This window comes from Eleutherodactylus coqui, chromosome 1, assembly GCF_035609145.1.
Source record: "Eleutherodactylus coqui strain aEleCoq1 chromosome 1, aEleCoq1.hap1, whole genome shotgun sequence".
NCBI lineage: Eukaryota > Metazoa > Chordata > Amphibia > Anura > Eleutherodactylidae > Eleutherodactylus > Eleutherodactylus coqui.
In genome coordinates this window covers 319,042,351-319,064,830 of record NC_089837.1, presented here as the reverse complement: position 1 = coordinate 319,064,830, position 22,480 = coordinate 319,042,351, and the positions used below count along the sequence as shown (strand labels likewise).

The window sequence follows — 22,480 nt, the reverse complement described above, 5'->3', positions numbered from 1 at the left end:
GGAGAATCACCAGCATCGAATGGGTCAGGCTGACATTCCTGGTGACCAGCATTAGTAAAATTCCATTAAGTTTCATAGTAAGTTAAATGGATAACTGTAATAAATGTTACAGTTTTTTGGCTTATTACCACTATAACGTGAATTAATGATGCCAGTAAAGTACTAGTTTGCAAGTAAAAATAAAACGCACATAAAATTAAGTATTTCAATGTTTGCAGTCTTTAAGTAGCGCTCATGTAAGGCTTATTTAAGCAGTGCATTCCTAGCAAAATCCAAACAATAAAAATGTTTTATTACATTAATTAGGATCGGAGTTTTGAAGAAGCTACTTTGCATAAACATAATCGTGAGTGATCTGCCATGTGAAGTGTGAAAGAGTGGCGTCCTACCAGTATAAACATGAAACACACAGTATTACCTTCTGAAATATCAGACGAAAAGATCAAAATTTATACTGATATGAATAATTTCTTCAGTTTTCACACTGGCGTATTTTGATCAGTATTTCACATCCATATTAGTAAGCTATAACCAGGATTGAAACCAACAAAAAAAAAGTATAATAGAAAAATTTGTACTTCTGTGTTTTGCGCCCCATTCTGGTTTTAGCTTACAAATACTGATGCTAGATAGTAGATACTGATCAAGATCAGGCCATGTAAAAGTAGCCCTAATATTTTACCTGCTCTCCTTTATGTCCATGAGGCCCAGGTGGTCCTCTTTCTCCTTGCATACCCTTGAAAAATAAGAGATATTATGAATTTCTGTCTGATCATTTTCCCCAGGAGTAAACTCCAGATGTTACCGTCAATCTGGAGCTTCATTCCTAGTGTTTGGAGAAGAATTAATACTTACCCATTGCCATGATGGGAGATAAGAAGTCCTTAAAATTGTATCTTTTATTTGGCACTTGCTTACAATTACAAACAATTGTAATCAAGTGTAAGTCTTCTATATGTCCCAATTTTGTTTTCTTATGAAAAAATTTGTTTACTAACAATTTGAAGACTAAATCTTCCATTGGAAGATATTCTGTCATCAGTGCAGCTAGATATTGTAATTTTCATCTTAAATCAAAAATATCAAGTTAGCATCAGGCTAATTATCAGTTAAAGAGGTGAGATTAGACATTTTCCATAGAAGAATATCAGTGACACAGGTGGCAGGGGTTGTAAAAAGTACATAACACCAGTTACAAAAAGATGAAGGGATGTGTATCAGGCTATATACTTAATTTTGTTGTAGGCACTATGAGCATTGGTGCTCAAGAATAGCAGAAAACTATTTAAATTGAATATATTAATGAAACGTTGATTAACATATATTACAGCAGATGCACTATTCAGTTATGGATCATGATGTTTTAACATGAATTTTAAAGAGTCAGCATGTACTAAACTCATTAAATCACAAATGCTAGAATAGGTCCATTAAATGAGATCTGGCAATGGTTTTTAAGTAGGCATCATCATAGCTCTTTGCTTGATACAGACCCCAGACATATAGTATAGTAAAAGCTACACCAAAGACGGCAGAATAAGGGATCCCACTCACCAAACAACAAATACAGAATAGAGCTAGGTTAGGTGAACAAATATGTGTCAAAGACTTGACTAAGACAACGAGACATTGGGCTCACAGGGACATGTGAGATTTGATGACAAGATGATGCTTTCACATTATAGTAGAGACATAACACTTAACAAAGTGGTGTAAGGTTGAGGAAGGAAGTTCAAGGGTACAAATGATTTACTGAACAAATGTAGTGGCCAAATCTGGTCCTCAAGGTCTACCAGCAGTGCATGTTTTTCCGTTCTCTTCTCAGACTCAAGGCTGAGATGTCACACATGTTACTTGGTAATACAGCATTGCCTAGTAGTCTGAAAAACCTGTACTGTCATGCAATCTTGAGGACCATCTCTATGGCCATTATACTGTAAGAACCTAAATGAAAATCAACCGCATAAAAAGTCAGGTGATACAGAAAAAGTAAGGAACACGGAAAAAAAATGTACTTCTAAAAAGTAATATTGACAGATTAGTTAAAGGGGTATTCCAGTTATGCAAAGTTGGTATCAAATGAAAACTAATCAAAAGTTGTTTGCAGTGTGGTTCTACTTTGGATTTTATGTCTGTAGCTCTATAAACCATCACCTTCTCCTGGCACTTCAGAAGTGTGTATACACGAGTTGCCCTGGATACGTCATGTAGGCATTCCAACATTACAGGTCAGGCTTGCTCTGTAGGAACAACCAGGGAAGGCTTTTTTTGTATTCAGCTCTTTGGACCAGATTGCTGACCAATAGCATGGCAGCGCTTAGTGGGCACATGTACAGAAAGGAAGTACAGAGTGGGGAACTGTGAGAAATGTAGTTTCAAGCTGTATGTCAGTAGGGATTCGGTGTCCATCATCGAAGATAGTGATGTGGGGAAGTTTCAGAAATGAAGGACAGGATAAGAAGGTAATGGCTGCATGTTTTTTGCCTATAAACATCTTTCATATGTGGAATTTTTGAAAATTTGCTTCACAACCAGAATACCCCTTTAACTATCCTGTCAGTCACTTTTCTCCAACCTTTACTGGTAAACTAAAACTCATCATGAAGATAAAATCTGTAATACTTTTGTTTTATTTCAATGGCTTGGCTAGCTTTCAAAACTACTGAACAAAAAAAGAAAATCAATGTTCTGCTTATAATACCTTATCACTTCTTATATTGTTCTTTTCTCGCTATTCAACTATTTATCTACATAAACACACTTGTATCTTCAAGAATAGGAAGACAAAATGGTATGGGAATGTAAACATCTGAAAAAACAGAGAATATGGCAGTTGGAGGAGATTTTCAGACAAAGACGGTGAATCTTGAAACACAGTGGATAAAGATTGTCTCACAAATGATAAGACTTTGGGCACATAAGGGGTGAAATCTGAAGTTGCATAAGCTGTGGCACAAGAGGTAAGTTTATTGGCACAGCGTTTGTGAAGTTATGTGCATTGGGGATTGAGGATAAGCGAGCTAGCAGGTGGGAGGAGAGTTATATTCTTACAGGTAGTCCGGGGGAGCCAGGAGAGCCTGGAAAACCTGAGGGCCCCTGAGGGAAAAAATAGGGGTATCACAATCCAAAAACCACTGTCGGTGGAAGGAGGAAGAAGAACACCCTGTATCCAAGAGAGCGAAACAACCTGACCCTCTGGAGCAAGAAGCATCAACATTGTTATTAACACTGTTATAGTTGTTAAATGTTACACTTTGGACAAAATTGAATGGATATTTTCTTAAATTAATCATCCAAATACCATTATTTTACAATTTTCAAAATGTATGATTTCATGTGGTCCATGGCTGTTTATTCCAAACCACGAACCTCATATATTTTGAGAATCAGTTGTTGAGTCTGTAAACAAATACCATAGTGATCGAGTGTGATGTGCCATCTCTATGGGCAAGAAATACTTGACCTAATACAATATTTACACAATAACCTCCTGTTCATAGTGGTAGATAGTAGACAAAATAAAGTGAGACTTATTGGGTAAATATCACATTTGGTTTGTACTTTCCCTTAAGGAGCTTAATAGTTCCCCTTGAAAAGCATAAGGAGGCACATCATATGTGTGGACAAATCCCTACTCTTTTCCAAAGCAGGAAAGCTGTCAAGAGAATATGTTTTTTAAGGAAGCATGAGACAACATAAATATTGCTTACAGCGCATACCTCATGATTGGACCAAGGTTGAGCAAGTTGTCGAAGTCATTCAGTCATTGGGTATGAATGAAGCATTGTTTAGTAGAACATATATTTCTCATTGCTCACACAATAACACCGATATGTTACAACTCTTTCCAATCGTATTACACATTATTAGTTATACTTTTGTGCAATTACTTACTGGTGGTCCGGGAAAACCTCTTGCACCTGGAGATCCCTAGTAGAGACAAATCATAGAATGAGACTAAGGAGGAGATTCTATAAATATGGTCAGCTACAGCCAAGTGCAGGGTCCTTACATCTTCACCCTTTAGACCAGGTAATCCTGGGATACCTGGATCGCCTGGACATCCACCATCTGGCTCATCTCCCTAAATTGTGGAATATTTAGAGTTTTTGTATGGTCTTTGGATCAAATAGTACAATGTGCAGAATACGTCGCTGACCAAAATAAGTACTACTTGCTTACCACTTCATCAGTCTTCTCAAGACACTATAAAGTACAAGAAAATATTATTAGAAAGAATACTTTAGAGTATGGAAACAGATGTTATAGGGTTAATGGAATTAGTTTAAAACTGACACTTAAAACACAAAAGCTCATAATAATTAGCACAGTCTTTAAACATAACCTTCAGAGATCCAATACTTGGTTACATAGGTTCTATACAAACACTCAATGTGTCTGTGACTTTCACCTTGATGTATAGCATTACTGAAAAGTCATTAAAAACACTGCAATCCCACAAACAAGCGTTACAGTAAACAGGACACAGAAAGGCACTAAACATAATGTACATTATTATTATTCAGTTATTCGAAGTTAGATTGCTTGGACAATAGAATTTTGTTACAACATAAATAAATGCCTTCACAAACAATGTACAAAAGCAATATGACATCTGTTACATACATACATAGCTAAAAGCTAGACACAGCTAGTGCTCCTTTTGAAAAACCCTATGACCTTGTCACATATACACGTCACATCACCATATCATACACACCCCTCTAGATCTTAGAACCTAAGTAATAGCCATAAATCAACTGTATCATGATTCATACTGGCCAATGTAAATTTACTGTTTCTGTAGAAACTGGAAATATGAGACCAAGGGCCCTTTTACAAAGCCCAATGTAAGCCACACAATGAGTGCAGATCAATGATTTGGGGGCTTGTGTCTAATGTCTTCAAAGGCCAATGTAGACTGTTTGGTGGATGAATCCCGTACACTTTCACCATTGTACTGCTAACAATGAAGACTTTGTGGCAGTCCAATAGATGAGATCAGCAGACAAATAAGTGTCTGCTCACTGGTCAGCTGATTGCTGTCTTGTTTCCACAGGGCAATAATAGGGATCGAGCACTCATTAAGTCCCACCGAAACGTCCCACTGAAACGAATGGAGCAGTAGCGCGTATGTGCAACCTTCCCATGCATCCATTATTGAACACTCCAGACCCCATACTCGGTGGGGTGCCAGCAGTAGGACCCTACCAAGCAACTTGGTATTCCCTATCCTGTAGATAGGGGATAACTTCTATTGGTCGGGAACCACCTTTAATACACAATATAGCCACTTGAATACCCATTAGAACTAAAAACACAAAATGCTTTTTAAAGGGTATAAACAGCATTCTAGTACAAAGAAAAACTATTTTAGATATTGAGCCATGTATCTTGAAAGGTTCAAATTGTACTATATATGTAAGCTGAACCTTGGATTGATAATTTTTGTATTGCTTTAACATGCATGCACATGGAGCTGTAGGTTCTGAAATCAGTGGGTGTTCCCATGCTATCAATAGTCCAAACTGAGCTTGCTTCTCCTCCCTTAAGAGCTTATTCACACGAGCGATATTCTCAATTGAGTTTTGTGCAACGTAATATGCACAACACTCGCACGAATGTGAAATCAATTCTTTTGAATGGAGTTATTCCCATAAGCGTTTTTTTTCCTTGCGTCACTGCAAGGAAAAGAAATTGCAGCATGTTCTATCTGTGGGTGTTCCCATGGAATGCCTTGTCCATTATTTTCAAAGGGACCTTAAAAAAATGCAAGTACCATGTGATGTTTCCTAGTGAATTAAATGGGAAACACTTGCGATCATGTCACATGTATTAAAAATATGCGCTTGAAGATTGCAAATTCACAGAATTGATGCAAGGCGGTTTTTAATTAAAAAAATGCTTTGCAACGCCATGAAAAACGATTGTTGGCAAGCGCGATATCTGGTCGATCTTGTGTTCACCCAAGTGAACGTAGCCCAACTCTTTTACATTTACACTACTACAGATGTTAATGCTGTGACTTTTGTGAGAATAGCAGCTCAGAAGTCTCTTTGACTACATGATTGTAAATACGTAGTGTTTAAATGTAGCATATAAGGGAGATGGAATAATACCTCCACAGTGCCACCTATTGGAAGGCAGCATTCCTTCAAGCCAAAGTTAGACTCTTTATACAAGCCTTGTAACAATGACTGCGAATTAAAAGCAAAGCTAGACTCCACGCACAGACAGCTGTTTCAGGGTATTTGCCCTTCATCAGTGTACAGTAGGAGTCTGGCTTTGCTAGTGAGAGGCCTGGGATGGGGGTCAGAAACGCTATCTTTTCTCCTTACGGAGAGCAACTATATATGGTGAGTGAGAAGACTCAAATGGCCATGCACGCTCCTCTGGGTACATAAATGTAGCATGTAATTCTGGAGTAATAGCTGGATATACCAGGTGGACACGGGTCTAAGCTATATACATAGGATATTTGTCTTGTTTTTCATTATTTGGAGCAAAAAAAAGATGCATTTAGCCTCTAAGGAATAAATATATTTGAGCATATAAATCTACTTATTGTATTAAGATTATATAGTTGAACACAATCTGAGCACATCTAATAGAATTCCTTACATTGTCAAGCAATAACAGCGGAAAATCACACAAGCGCTCTCATTCACATGACAAGGTTGTTCACCTATGTACAACATCTGCATACCCTCTTACAGTCCTCTGCTCCAGAAGTCCCAGGTTGGCCTTGTTCTCCTTTTTCTCCTTTCATGGCGACTGGAGTGTTCTGCCCATTGGCACAGTCCCCACAAATACTCTGTATGAAGCAGGGGGATATCAGATAAACTAGATCACCCCCATAAAGTGTCTGGTCCTTTGTTCCAAGGATTTCCCACTAGACACACAAACTTCAAAAACAGGCCACTAAACAAATTAAACCTTTGTTGTAGTCCCACATTCCTTTTAGTCTTTCCCTATGACATCCTCACCTTCAGGATATCAATGGTTCTCTCTGCAGCCAGGGCTTCCTGCGAAAGAAAAAGAGCCTGTTAGACATTTACATGGGGGGTTTAAGACACGTGGGACACACATAACTGCACAGTGACCCTGCAAAGCAAAATGGCACGATGGGAACACCAGAAAAGGGGAGGCAAGATGTGCGCATGTCACAACTGCCCTACGTCTTCTGTGTGACGGGTTAGGGGTACATGTAGAGAGTGTGGCACTGACACACAGCAAAAGCACACCAGCGCTCTATACCTACCAGTTCTCCTGGCAATCCAGGTGGTCCTGGCATACCATTGTGTCCAGGCAAACCCTACAGTCAAGGAAGAAATCTCGGGCTAAAGCATGTGCCATATGTCTCCATAATCTGCATTGTGTGCCTCCCATACACTCATATAATGCACTATCAATTCCAAAAGCAAAGTGCTAGCGGGACACACAAGGCAGAAATGAAGGGGTACTCTGCTGCCCCATATTGTGCTAGTAGGCACTACTATAGTACTCTCTACAGATATTCTATAATACAATACTTATCGACAGTGTTTTCATATTTGAGCTGGAAGGCTGCTATTTGTGTTGATAGGTCTGACTATATATCAAAGGTAAGCAAAAAGAAATCTCTACTCCAAATGGGAAATGACATTCTATGCAGAGGCTGGTGTACTATGAAAACCACAAATGTAAGCTGAGGGCTCACACTGGAGCTACTAAATGTAAATTTCTTTGGATATTCTGATTTCCTTAGGAGAGAAGTGTATCTGCATAACTGTCTTATAAAGTGCTGTTTAAAGAGGACCTGTCACAACTTTTAACGTAATTTCAGTAAATACTTTAATTCTTAATGAAATAACTATTCTGGAGTATCTTTTCTTAGAAGTCGGTGTTGTACCGCTCTTCTGTTATTCCTTCTAGAACTTTCTGAATAAATTGACAATTCAATGTATGTGGGGGTGTCCCTACACTGTCAATACTGATTGGACAATGTCAGACTGTAGGAACAACCCCCCCCCCTCCCAACTGGTCACACCCAATTGTCAATTTATTTATAAAATTCTAAGAAGAATAACAGAGGAACGGCACAACACAGACTTCTAAGAAAATAGAACTGTTCCAGAATGTTTATATTCTGGGGAATACAATTATTTACTAAAACAGACATGTCAGAAGACGTAACAGGTTCTCATTAACGTCCTCCCTACTTTTGCTCCACAGTGTAGTAAGGATGAGCAAATACTCTAAGCTCCATTGCATCCAAGTAATGAATTGATACATTTTCTGAAATCTCCCGCATAATGTACTATTATACATTGCATTGGTGATATACAGAAAACTGTGATTCTGTGTTAGAAGAACAGATTCTCCTTACAGGCTTATTACACCCAAACCAAAAATGTTATGAGTGATGGCAGCTAACCCTAACATCTCTGTTTCACAATGGTAAGGTTTGGAGACATCACAAAATCACTGTGGTCACGGGTGAATCTCATTGCTTGACTAAAAAAATGTAACGGTTGGTTGAGGTTGCCAAAAATGTTGTCAAGAAGAGAAACCTAACGAGTGATGGTAGGTAAACGATTCTTCATATCACAACTTTTCAACTTACATGGGGGCAATGGAATATTGGGGTTAACAGCAGCTCAAAAAAGATTTTGTGTACGCTTTGAATAGAATTAAGCTTAACTATATTGTCTTTTGGCATTTCAGACATTGCATTTCTAGATTTATTGCCTTTTTGAAGCTAAAATTTACAAGCATTTTTTGTCTAGTAGTTACATAATGGCTCAAGCTTATTCTGTAACATCCACCCAAATATAATCCCACATAATAGACATTCTCTTAAACTCACCTGCAACTGGGCATGCAAAGTCATGCATCATGGTGATATCTTCTGTATTATATCTAGTCAGGCCCCCTGAGTGTTCAATATCTATGTCATGCTGGCTGGAAAAATGTTGCCAATAACAGTATTATCATGCATGAATATTCCCACTATAAACTTTCAAGGGGGACCCAGTGCTTTCCTTCCATCCTATATTAAGAATACGGCTCACCTGGTGACCGGGTAATCCAGGAGGACCAGGGGGTCCAGGTGGTCCAGGAGGTCCCTGAAACAAAGCAGATATTTGAACAGCAAACATTTATGAGGAGACTGCAGACATCTGAAAATGGACATGATTAAATGAAAAACTATAGTATGTATATGAAAAAAGAATAAGTACATTGATTACTAGAGATCAGTTGTTGATCCAGGGATTTATTATGATTTTTGAGTAAGGAAGGAATTTTTTGCCCTAAAATTAATAAAATTGGCTTCTACCAATTTAGCCTTCCTCTGGATCAACATTGCAGGATAATAGGCTGAACTGGATAGATGTATGCCTTTTTTCAGCCTTACAAACTATGTTAGTATTGTGATACCTAAATTTGTTAGCACAAATCCACAGCTCTTCTCCCATCTGTTACCACTGCTTTAGTCTTCAAATGAAAATCTACACTGCATATTGGTCAATAAATCGTTGTCAAAACTGCTGATATGTGAATAATAGTTTAGTAGCTTCTGTAATGTATCTAAAATGTTTTTGCATAGCATATACACTAATCAGCCATAATGTTAACCCTTTCCAATCCACTTTTGGATTCAGGGTTTCCTAAAAGGCTTTCTCTTTTTGCTGTTATACAATGGTGCCATCTGCTGGCTAAAGCCAGTGTGTGTGGGCCAGAGAGGCTCCGACAGCAGAGTGGCTGGCAATAAACGGTAAGAATACTCTGTTGGATGTCTTCTCACATTGGAGCTGTGCAAGCTTCAATTAGAATGTAGGAAGATGTCAGACAGTGGATTGGAAAGGGTTAAAACCTAATATTTTGCATATCTCCCTCAGGCCACAAAAAATAACTATGACCTACCAAGACATGGATGCCACAAGATCTCTAAAAGTATCCTATGGTATGTGGCACCAAAACATCAGTAGATCTTTTTAAGTCCTGTAAATTGGAAGGTGGGGACACCACAGATGTTCAATTGGATTCAGTTCTGAGGAATCTGGTGGCCAACACATCACCTAGAACTCATTGTCATGTTTCTCAAACCATTTCTAAATAATTTATAGAGTGTGGAAGGGCACATTACTCTGCGGAACGAGGCCATTGCTATTAGGGAATACCATTGCCATGAAGGGGTGTATTATGCTTGCAACAAAGTTTAGGTAGGTGGTATTTGTGAAAGTAACACCCACATTAATGCCAGGATCTAAGGTTTCCCAGCAGAACATTGCCCAGACCATGATAATACATCTGCTGTTTTTTCTTCTTCCCATAGTGCAGCTTGGTGCAATCTCTTCCCCAGGTAATCGACACACATGCATGCATTGTCCATATGGTGTAAAAGAAAATTTAATTCATCAGACCAAATAACTTTCTTTCATTGTTCCATAGTCTGTCCTAATGCTCACATGCCCAAAGCAGGCACTTTTAGTGATGAACAGGGTCAGCACGAGCCCTTTGACCTATCTGCGTATTCTGACATCTTGCTATCATAGCCAGCATTAATGTTTTTAGCAATTTGTGCTACAGTAGCTGTTCTGTGAGATTGGACTACATGGGCTAATCTTATGGCTGATTGGTGTACATCATAAAGAGCAGTATGGGCAGTATAGAAATAATTATTGGTATGGTTTGAGTGATGAATTCTGTAATACGGAGCAATTTATTTTTATTATGACAATTTATTTTTTAAATGTGCCATCAAATTTATTATGCAAATACCTGGGTTATCCAAAGACTGCATTAGTGGCAAAAAGGAAAAATATCATTAGAATTATGTTGCACTTAGATGTAAATAGAAGATGAAAAGCAGAATTTCAAAGGGGTTGAACACTAAGATTTTTCTGGTGCTGGCCATTTGTTTGCCACTTACTTATCGTGGTAATATGAATTCCATCAACCATGGGCACCATAGATGTAACAAAACCTGAATGTGTAAATTCACCCTAAATCAGAGGAGTTGTTGGAACATCAAAAAGTTTATTAAAAGATGAGTCATGCAGATTCTTACCATATGTTCTGATTCATAGAAAATGGAAATTGCAAAAGTAAAGTGATGGTTGTTTCTAAAGTGGTAAGACTGTTATTCTAAGTGTATGATATAGAAAACTGTCCTTCACAATCATGGATTTCCCTTTCCTAAGTTTATAAGTACTACCGCTGCTTATTTTATATGGAATTTCTGTAACAAACATATACTGTAGCTGTTGGGCAAATCATTGTTTTTTTTAAAGATGATATAAAAGTAAGAAAGAACTGATGACACATAATAAGTATATAAGAAGATCAAACTAACATAGTCATAAAACTGACCTGAATTCCATAACGCCAGACTTGACCATTCTCATTATTACCCTGGGGGGGGGGGGGGGCAAAAACAAACTTGGTAAGACGGGAAAAGGACTAAGATGTAAATTATCATTGAAAAAATACTTACCGTGTCTGGTCCAAGAGGGCAGGAACATATTCCCTGTTCTCCCTAAAATTACACAAACATCCTGCTATGAAAATCAAATACTTGGTCCAGCTTACATTTGTCTTTGTACACTTTAAGGCACAATGGTGTACACCTCAACTATGAGAAACCAGCAGAAATCTTGATTTAATTAAACCAATAATGCAGCAGTTGTGATATCAATAGACATAATATATAAGAAAAGCCTTTTATGTTATTGATCCTTCAGTATATGCACAAAATACGTGCAAGATAGATTTTGTACACTTCAAACTCGCACTTTATTTGACAGAACTAAACCCTAACTAGTGTACAAGTACAAGTAGTATACATGGCATAACCAGAAAATGTTTTCTCTCTATATTGTGAGTACTAGCCGTATTGTTCACAATAGTGACATAGCTTCTATTGTTATGTCTGATCTTTTTTAAATGGATGCCAGTGAATCCCAATGGACCTTCTGGGTTTTAATTTTGTCTATATTGTGGTTCCAGTATTTCCGAAGGTACAAATGTCAGGAAGCCTAACGAAAAACCTCACTGTTGCCATTAACACAAATGTGAATACAGCCTTATTTCTGTACTCTGCATGATTATAAAATAATGCACTTACCCTTTCACCTTTGTCCCCCTTGTCACCCTAGGGAGAGAAAAGATACTTTATTTATTACTTCATGTAATTTATTAAAGTGAACTATAGTGAAAATAGAACAAACATAAAGATGAAGATACATCAAATGTATTTGTCTACAATAAGGTTCTGTTATTAGTATGACCCTTCAAATGGTGTAGCTGCTATGTAGTATATCAGAACTCTACATTTACAAAGTTATTTGTGAAGAACGAGAGTCATTCATTAAGAAGAACAAATCAATAATCTAAAGTTGTCTTTATATAACATTCTTAGTGTGTGCTAAGTTGGGTTATTTCACACTACAGCTGAACCAGTTGACTGCTCAATCCTTAGGCCGACCACAAAAAAAAATTCTAGAACAGTTTCAAGTCCGTTGGTCCAGAACCTTGACAGTAAAAATAGAATAAGACTAACTGGTTGAAAAAGATATGGGACTGTGACTTACTGGTTTACCATGACTCCCAGGGTATCCTGGTTTGCCTGGTGTTCCATCCTGTCCCTTTAAAAGAAAAAGCAAGTATAACATATTTAACCAATATTTTGTCTCTGGGGCTAAATAATATTTATTCATGGTTTTGTTCAGCCTATATATTTAAAATACAAGACTTGAGGAAATAAGAGGGAATACCATTAAGAAATAAAGAATATTACATACCAACATATTTATATCAATAGAAAATTGCCTCAGTGGAGCATGGATAAGAAAAATAATCCAGCACTCAAGTAAATGCAAAGAATATTCATTAAGCCATCAGCGAGACTTTCTGTGATTTCTCACTGATGGATTAATAAATATACTTTGCATTTATTTGAGAATTGGATTCTTTTTCTTATATACTTACATATTTAAAGGGATTCTGTCATCAGGTTCATGCTCCTGAACCATGGGCAACATGAGCTCTGGACAGGTATGCCCATTGCTCCCATGTATGTTTTATTCCGAAGCAAAAAAATAAAAAATTCTTTGAAGTTTGACTTGGGAATTGAGCTCCAAGTCACAGAGGCAGGCCGCGCTAGCCTCTCACCACCCCAATCATGTAGACTGACAGCTTTCTCACTAAATACTAAAGGGATGAGAACTGTCCGTCTACATGATTGGGGCAGGGAGAGGCCGGCATGGCCTACTTCAGTGACTCAGAACTCCATTTCCAAGTAAAACTTGAAAGTATGTTTTTTCTGAAATTCCACAGTGTTTCAGAAACATACATGGAGGCAATAGGTATACTTGTCCCGAGTTCATGCTAGCTAAGGTTCGGACAGTATGAACCTGATGAAAGAATCCCTATTAATAGGTTGGAAAAAAAATGTCCATCAAGAACAATCTTCATCAGCTCAAATATACGTAATTCTCAATGCTTAGAACCACAAAGGTCGTTTGTGATAAGATAATCTTCTAAGCATGTTTTGAATGCTGTTATAGTGTCTGCCATTACTACCTTTAGGGGTTGGGCATTTCAAAGTCTATCTGTAGAGAACCTTTTCCTATATTCATATCTAAATGCTTACATTAGGTAGTTGTAAATTTTCAACTTTCCATAAGGCTGCTTGAATGGATTTACTCTGAAGCCTTGGTTAATTTGTTTTTCAATGAAGTCTTATATTGGTATCAAGGTACTGAGAAGTGGAACTGTAATAAATGACCTGTTTGTGCATCCCATTCATGCTCTAGGGGGCGACATAACCTTCTTGCTAGAAGTATTGAAACTATAGCTACCTAATTTATAATGCCAGAACTACTGATATGTATAATCCAAAAGAGATCGTTCATATTTGATATACTACAATGTGTAATAGCTATTTACTATTGACATATTTACAGAATAAATTGTTCATTTGACTAATCAATGTATGATTGCTGGTGCTCCGAACCCTGGGCCCCCAGTCATCAGCAAAATGAAGAAGTCCTTTCATTTGCCAATTTCTGTAGCTCGAGTCAGATCATCAATTCAGAGTCACAGAATACTTCTTTAAATGTCTGATATCAAGCTAAAGGTTTACACTGCATTATATATACCAACATCCACTGTACTTACTGAGGGTCCCATGGTTCCCATGCCAGGCATTCCAGGAGGTCCTGTCATCCCTTTTTGTCCAGTACTGCCCTGCAGAATATAGTCTTCATTAAATTCAATCCACTGCCATATATATTTGTTTCTTTTTGTTCTTTGATATTGTGTTATTTATATTATTTTCACTTATTATATAAGGATGTAAAGAGATGATTTATCGTTAGGCAGAATACGTTGAAAATTTGTGGTCTGTGAAATATTTTATATTTTTGCATCAGCAACAAATTTATATGACTTGAATGAGAAGATCATCTACTGACGAGGCACAATAACATATACTTGTATGAATCCCATATCAAACACTAGTATCCCCTACTGACCTCTTTGATATGAAAACCCAACAAAGCCTCAAAAGAGGAATAATAGGCTAACATTTAATTTATTTCCTGTCTGGCATCATTTAGATTGTACTCACCTTATCACCTTTAGAGCCAGCAAATCCAGGATGGCCCTGAGTGCCTGGTGATCCCTATAATTATTAGATACATTATTTGCAAAATATTCTGTACAATTAATTAACACATTAATAAATGGTGTCTGAAATGTGTTCACATGGCCATGACATGGGCCCATGGGCATTCCAAGTGTGGCCATATGGTGCCTACATGATATTACACGTAATGCTGTATAGCCGTATTCAGGATCCCATGCTTGTCTCTATTTGTAGATGTAGGATCATGAACGTTTCCGCTCATAGTTTCCTTGCAAATTTTAAAAAAAAACTCTGTGTGTTTGCGTATATTCAGACGCCCTGCATATGTATTATGGGATTTGGAATATGGCTATGTGCAAGAGAACTACATTCAAGATTATACATGACAGTGCCCAGTGCATGATAGTACTCACTGGTTTTCCAGGTAGGCCAAAATCTCCCTTTTCTCCCTAAGAAATAGAAACAATTGATGTCAGCATTCATACCTAATGATGATGATGATTATACTTACTGACCACCTAATGTTTTTAAATAAAATATTTTTTATCAAGCAAATTACTTAAGTAATCATTTTTGTACTTGCCTGTGGTCCTCGTTTCCCTATTCCTACAGGTCCTGTGTCTCCCTAGATAGGAAAATACATAGTACTTCAAATACATACTTCTAAAAAGAAATACAAAAAATAAAAATGACGAGAACTGTCTAAACGTCTTTGAGATGACCTCAGATTTTCAACAACTTCTCTGCATATTGATCCGATAATCTACCAAATATACAATATGCACAGTCTAGTTTGTATAAGTTTATAGCCTTGCACCAGTCAGTTTGTAAACCTGATCCCGATCTGCTCAGGAATGCCCAATTTAGGGCATATTTACTCCATAAGCTCCACACTAGGACCAGAAAATCCCAAAATGCAGGACAGTTGGGACATGTGTACTGTAGTCCTAATCAAGGCATTGTATATATGGATTTAGTACCTTCTTCACATGTTTGGGTGAATTTTCTCTGGATATTTTCTTCATTGTCATTCTGCATACTGTAAGGTTCCACTTCTAGTTAGATTGGTCGTAATGTACAGTATGTGTGTAAGAATGCAAATTCAATTGTGAACAGCACTATGTACAGTGACTAATCTGTGTGAATTCTTTCCAACATACTCTACGGCATGCAACAGATATTATCACCATTCACAACCACCCCCTATCCTCAGTGGGGCTCAACTCTAATAAGGCCAGTGAGAAGAACCCAAGGAACTCAGAGAAAATGCACACAAACATAGGGAGAACATACTGTATAAACACCATGCAGATGTTGTTCTTGGTCTGATTTGAACCCTCGACCCCAGTGCTACCAACCAACAGTGCTGACCACTGTCCATAGACGATATAGAAATGTGAGAAGCTGTAAGTAAGGGCCTGGATCACTTTATTTTATAATAAACTCTGTAACTCACTTGGGCTCCCTTTATCCCAGGTGGACCTTGAACACCAGGTAAACCAGGTTGACCCTAAAAAAAGACTGTAGTTATGGGAAATCTGTAGTGAGGTATTGCAGATATTTTAATCAGGTATAACTTACCGGCCTTCCGGTTTGTCCCACTCCTGGAGGACCTTGATCTCCCTTAGCACCTGACTTTCCAGGTACACCAATACCTTCTGATATTCCATTTATTTGTACTGGACAGGATTCACAGGCGTCTCCCTATAAACATGTGAGACCGCTGAAAGCCCAGAATCAATACAACAGTCTCTATAGAACTTATAGTATAAGAGGTGTACACTAATCCTTTACTCTACACTTTTACTTTAGGTCTGACCTACAATACTAGAAACAGCCCAAGGTCATGAGTGGTGCTGCTCCCTGAATAAAACTGACCTTTTTTCTAACCTTGGGAACTCCTTTGAGTGTGACAACACTGCACACTTACAATGTATAGCTATTAATTACCCAAATTGTCTAGGCCAATTACACAGGCCAATGCTTGATAAAAGATCACTCAAACAATAGTTTGAGTGACAGCGTTGAGTGATTATTTTGCATAAACTATTAAGAAGCTAATCAGCTACTTAATAGCAATTAAGTGTGCAAATGAAGCCTTAGCTAAATGCAGTTAATAGCCCGAGGGCTCTTATCTGCGCTCAGATCCTTTGTTCTCCACGGGGAAACTATGCTATCAGCACTCCCCGTGGAGAACTGCTGATAAGGCTGACCAACGATTTTTAGGTTGGACTGAATTTAACGATCAGCTAGCAGTGCCCGAAAAGCGCACGATGAGCACACATTTAGACGCAATGATTATCACTAAAATGATCGCCGATTAACGATTTTGTTTAGCGATCATCGGCTGGTGTAAATGGGCCTTTACAAGTGAAGAAATATATACATCAAGTCTCAATTTGTTTACAGTTTTTGTCAGAGATCTACATGCTTCAAATTGTTGCATAGACACAGGCAGGGGCATAACTTAAAGCTTCTGGGCCCCAATGCAAAACCTGTAACAGGGCCCCAAACTATAATGCTTTATTCATAGTACTGGGCTTCCTATATGCAGAGGAGAGGCCTTATGGGCCGCCTAAGGCTCCTGGGCCCGGGTGCAACCACATCCCCTATAGTTACGCCAGTGGACACAAGTGCTTATAGAGCAAGTGTTGCCCATCGAAAAGCCGACCTACAATGCATGACTAATCTGATCTGGTTGGCTGACTTTTTTGTGCTGAAAATTGTGCAAACAATTTATACATAAAATGCATGTTTGCAACAAATTAGATGACCACACCACCAAAACTGAGAAATACTATGCATAAGGAAAACATATAAGAGGAAGCTTGATGGTAAAACTGTGCATCAAGGTCTGAAGAGGTGCTTTTTGGGCACTTAGCTGTTACTTTTTTTTGTCTTATTGTATATTATTTTGCTTGATATTGAAGGCTTACTGATTGACTTAAAACTAGCTGCATTGCATGTTCGCTTCAGCCAACTGTGTGATCACTGGTATATTTGTCTGTGATTGGTACCTTTCAAGTTTAAACAATAAAGACATTTCATGCTGATGACAAATTTGTTTTGTGTCATTGTGGTGATTTAGTTTTATGTTGGTGCATGGCATGGAGGTTAATTTGGACATGTATTAAAAGTCATCCACTTCCATATGGAATACTTTCATATACATATTTTAGATACTGGTTACATTTTACAAATGCTCCCCGTGGCATGGCCTACAAAAAAATTTCCTTATCAAAGAACAATTTAAATAATTTGTGCTTTGTACTGTAAATATAATAGAATCCATCCTAAGAATACATACCCATCTGCATCATATGCTCACCTTTTCACCTTTTAATCCAATAGGTCCCTGAATTCCAGGTTCACCGGACAAACCTGGTACGCCTGCTGCTCCTGGTATGCCTGAATCTCCTGATGGGCCAGCCTCACCCTACATTACAAGTAAATATTATGACTTATAACAGCTCAGCACCGTTAACAGTTCAAGGTCAACTAAGAGTTTTTCCATAGTGGTCTGATTATTTCCACCTTTGTTGCAATTTTGCACCACTTACCTTTTGTCCTTTCGTGCCAGAGTCACCTGGAATACCCTGGAGATTAAACAATAGTAAACCAGTCAAAATGACAAAATTGCAAATGTGTAGTTTAATGTGCAAAGCTAAATATTTCCACTATTTTTACCCTAAAGCTTATTATCTGCTTAATTTCATGTATAGATCACTCAGCCAATTGCTAATTTACAGTTCTGCACATGAAACTCACATTTTTTCCTGGTAATCCAACCCCAGGCTCCCCTGGCTCGCCTTTCTCTCCTGGAGCTGCAACAACAGTGCTAGGCCGGACTAGCTCAGCTGGACATGCGGTGCAAGGTTCTCCCTACAAAGAGAAGCAGACTGATGTGTGAGAGAAATCCAAACTCTATCATGACAAACAGCAAGAACATAAAAGATAAATGGCAATAAGTGATTTCTAACCTTATCTCCTTTTCGTCCAGAAGGTCCTGTGTTCCCCAGTCCTCCTGGAGAACCCTGTGAGATAGTCAAGATGCTAAAGTTATTGCCTTTTAACACACTGATCGATACAAGCCTTTATGGTTAAAAGTTCATTTGTTAATATTGAGCTACTACAGACTAAAGGACCAATCCACCACCATAATATCTTTTCCAAGTATCCAGTGTTACGCCCTTAACCCTTTGCAATCCAATTTTGGATTCAGGGTTTCCTAGGGGGCTTTCTCTTTCTGCCATTATACAATGGCACCATCTGCTGGCTAGAGCCAGTACTGTGGTATGTGACATGCTGGAGAGGCCCCCTACAACAGAGCGGCCAGTAATATACAGGAAGAATACCCTGCCGGACGTCTTCCGACATCGGAGCTGTACAGCCTTCAATCAGAATGTCTGAAGACGTCAGTCAGTGGATTGGAAAGGGTTAAAGGAGTATTGCCACTACCTCCTGGTTTCTGCTGACCATGACATGTGACTGCTGCAGCCAATCACTGACCACAGTAGTAACCTTCTATAACCATTGATTGGCTTAAGCAGTCACATGTCCTGGTCAGCAGCAACCAGGAAGTACTGAGTCGCTGCAAAGCAATTTTAGCTAATGGAAAACCCCCTTTAATGTGCACTTAGTGTCGTTCATGCATGGCCAATATACACAAATTACTTACTGGTATCCCTGCAGGTCCTTGTTCACCAAGATCTCCCTATCAAAAGAATATCACAACATCAAGGATGAATTGATCAATGCATCAGAAACAACTTCAGACTTTTTGCAGGCATAACAAGTCTCCACACTAATGATACATAACTATTAAACTTATACTTTCCATTTGTTTTGCAATTACCTTTCCTAAATTAAATAACTAATTGACTCAATTAATAGGGAAGGTTTTCCAAAGACTCTAATTACATAAATTGTACATAATGGGGAGTTAAGCGATAACTTTAACATTCTCATCATTTCTCAGAAGAAAAATATTTGTGCGTAGACTACTAATGCCTGAACTTCACTACCAGATCAGAGATTAACCCTTTCCAATCCAATGTGTATCCTGGTTTTCCTAGGGGGGCTTACTCTTTTTCTGCCTTTATACAACAGCACTATCTGCTGGCTAAAGCCAGTACTGCATGAGGTGACACGTTGGATAGGCTCCGACAGCAGAGGGGCTGGCAATATACAGTAAGAGAACTCCGATGGACGTCTTCCAACATTGGAGCTATACAGCCTTAAATCATAATGTCTTCAGAGGTCAGACAGTGGATTGGAAAGGGTTAATGTTGAATCGCTAGGTAATTTCTGTACATGGTCATTAGATGAGAGATATCTATAGAATGATGATTTTCTTGAGTCTGAGGCGGACATACCATATGTGCAAGAGTGCCGCACAGGGGCTTAGTAAGTAGGATTTGATTGTATGTGAAGGACGTAGGGTCCTTTTACACAAGACGACTATCGCTCTTGAGCTTTTACACAGGAGGGATGAGAAGGAGAGATTGCTTTCGCCTGCCCGCCTCCATTCACAATAAACAGGCAGTCATCATAGATGAATGACCGTTGGCTTGCACAGGCCAATCACCGTTTGATTTTTTTGCATGCACAAACTGAACGGCGAATGATAAGCGAACAACTAATATTGTTCAGTCGCTGGCAGCATTTACACTGAACAATTTTTGTTCAGCTTCCCATGATTCAGCGAGAATCTGAATAAGTCGTTCAGTGTAAAAGGGCTCTAAGCGAATGAATTCCATGGCTCCCAATTACCAGTGGGACATAAGGAGGATGCTGTGAGATGAGCTGTTGGAAAGCAAAGGGTTCACATACTGTTTGTGTAAATGAGTCTTCTGCTGTCTTTGTACATACCTGCCTTCAGCAATATGTACATGATTGATAAATGGGAAAACTCCACTTTTTACTATACCACTATATGATATACAGTCATTGATATTGTAAATTTACGATACCTTTTCTCCTTTGGCTCCAGATAACCCAGGCACACCAGACTTCCCCTGTTTCAAAAATGCAGACACAAAGAGTTTATGACATCTATGACTACTGTATACTAATGGGGATCTGCACCATGCTCACTCAGATACCCCTGAGACACAACTTGCAGTCTACATTGCCAATATCATGCAGGTATAGATAGAACAGAGCTAAATTGGTTGTGTATCTTATTGTGCATCATGGTAATTCACATAGGACTCTTTACCAGCAATATTATGGAAGACCCCAAATTTGAGCTGTAGTAACACAGCATAGGCCTAATGTACATGTATTCTAGTATTGGCGTTACTGCAATGCATGCATCATTGTGTGAACAACAGAGATGTTTTAGCATAAGTAATCTTAAAGTTTCTAGAATATGAGCCTTGGCCAAAAATGATCCCATCACTGCTTTGCAAGTTGTTCTTTCTTGGAGCACTATTGGTAGATATTAACCATTGCATACGGGTAACACTCCACAAGACCTGCAATTTTGGAGCAGCTGCCTGGATACACTGGGGTTGGAGCGGAAGCTTTCAATAAGAGCTGCACTTGCAATTACGAGAGCCGGCTGCCACACGGAGGTCAGAGCAGTGCTTCTGCTCCGACCCCAGTGCATCCTGCTTGTCGCTTCCTGGATAACCCTTTAAGCTTGCCTATGTTTCCTGACTCTAACATATCAACTTCAAGAACTTAGTTTTGACTTGATACCTGAAATGTTCCACCACTTGCTATTGCTATTGTCATGGGATAATCACTACTATTTACTTCATGTGTCTTAATACTATGGCTAATCTATGCTTATGGTACTGATAAGTCAGGAACATTTAGCATTTGACATTTAGTACACTTGGCATTTAATGGATTTGGCATTTGGTAATCTTATTGTAACCACATTGTAAAGATTAATACACATATTTCTTGTAAATAAAAGAAATGAAAAAGTTTGTACTAATGGTGCAGCTTTTTCCACATTTACAGCGGTTAGCATGGAACCAGTTCAAATTCCAGACCAATATTCCATTATTAAGACTTTAGCAGCAGTAGTTTGTATGTATGCATATGTCTTTTTGATCACTTTTTATTCACATTTCTGGGGAGCTGCGATACAAAAAAAGGGAATTCTAGCATTCTGTCCTTTTTTATTACAGCCTTCACCGTGCAGGATAAATATTGTGATATTTTAATAGTTTGGACTTTTATGTACAAGGTGATACCAAAAATGTATTTTTTTTATGGGGAAAATGGGAAAAGAGGGGTTTTAATATTCTGTTGAAAAAACTTTGTTAAATCTTTTTTTATGTTTTTATTTATTCCTCACAGGGGAGTTGAACTTGCGACCATTTGATCACTTGCACTTTATACTTCACACAAATCACTTGACTGGCATCTATGCATGGCAGTCCGGGGAGCTATTAGTAGGCTTGCATCGTGGGGGGTGCCGATGGGGCTTGGGAAGGGACCCAACCTCCTGCTGACTATTTAGACGCGTGTTCAGCTTTGACCATGGCATCTAAACAATTAACTGCTGTGACTAAAGCTAGCCTTGTCTGTGATAGTTACTGATGGCTATCAGCTGTCGAAAATAGCTGATAGCCGCTGGACATGGAGTGGACTTGGCTCTTGAACCCATCCCATACACACTTTATGACTGCATTATGTAAACTTACATTAGGTGGTCGAGAAGGGGTGAATTACTCACTAACGTTTCAAACGACTTGTGCTTATGTGATAGCCAATGTGATAACTAGTAACATTGTAAATCATTTTATCTATCTAAATGTAGGTTTTTGTGCTGAGAAATCTCCCTTCTTTCTAATTTGCTGTCCACTACCTGTTGTCATGTGTAGTCTG

The 22,480-nt window shown here is 38.4% G+C and overlaps 1 protein-coding gene across 1 annotated transcript in view; it reads right to left on the bottom strand.

Annotated features, from left to right (window-relative positions):
• COL16A1 (collagen type XVI alpha 1 chain) overlaps positions 1 to 22,480 on the bottom strand; it is a 152,964-nt gene that overhangs the window by 26,684 nt on the left and 103,800 nt on the right. Inside the window, exons 26-50 of the mRNA XM_066586861.1 lie at positions 20,605 to 20,649; positions 19,311 to 19,346; positions 18,613 to 18,666; positions 18,401 to 18,514; positions 18,193 to 18,228; positions 17,961 to 18,068; positions 16,214 to 16,336; positions 16,089 to 16,142; positions 15,216 to 15,257; positions 15,046 to 15,081; positions 14,615 to 14,668; positions 14,164 to 14,232; positions 12,576 to 12,629; positions 12,110 to 12,136; positions 11,480 to 11,521; positions 11,356 to 11,397; positions 9,054 to 9,107; positions 7,262 to 7,315; positions 6,987 to 7,025; positions 6,707 to 6,814; positions 4,183 to 4,206; positions 4,013 to 4,084; positions 3,895 to 3,930; positions 3,052 to 3,096; positions 683 to 736 (exon numbers count right to left, since the gene is read on the bottom strand). Of these exons, the coding sequence (XP_066442958.1) occupies positions 683 to 736; positions 3,052 to 3,096; positions 3,895 to 3,930; positions 4,013 to 4,084; positions 4,183 to 4,206; positions 6,707 to 6,814; positions 6,987 to 7,025; positions 7,262 to 7,315; positions 9,054 to 9,107; positions 11,356 to 11,397; positions 11,480 to 11,521; positions 12,110 to 12,136; positions 12,576 to 12,629; positions 14,164 to 14,232; positions 14,615 to 14,668; positions 15,046 to 15,081; positions 15,216 to 15,257; positions 16,089 to 16,142; positions 16,214 to 16,336; positions 17,961 to 18,068; positions 18,193 to 18,228; positions 18,401 to 18,514; positions 18,613 to 18,666; positions 19,311 to 19,346; positions 20,605 to 20,649 (1,422 nt within the window). The remainder of the gene's footprint in view (positions 1 to 682; positions 737 to 3,051; positions 3,097 to 3,894; positions 3,931 to 4,012; positions 4,085 to 4,182; positions 4,207 to 6,706; positions 6,815 to 6,986; positions 7,026 to 7,261; positions 7,316 to 9,053; positions 9,108 to 11,355; positions 11,398 to 11,479; positions 11,522 to 12,109; positions 12,137 to 12,575; positions 12,630 to 14,163; positions 14,233 to 14,614; positions 14,669 to 15,045; positions 15,082 to 15,215; positions 15,258 to 16,088; positions 16,143 to 16,213; positions 16,337 to 17,960; positions 18,069 to 18,192; positions 18,229 to 18,400; positions 18,515 to 18,612; positions 18,667 to 19,310; positions 19,347 to 20,604; positions 20,650 to 22,480) is intronic.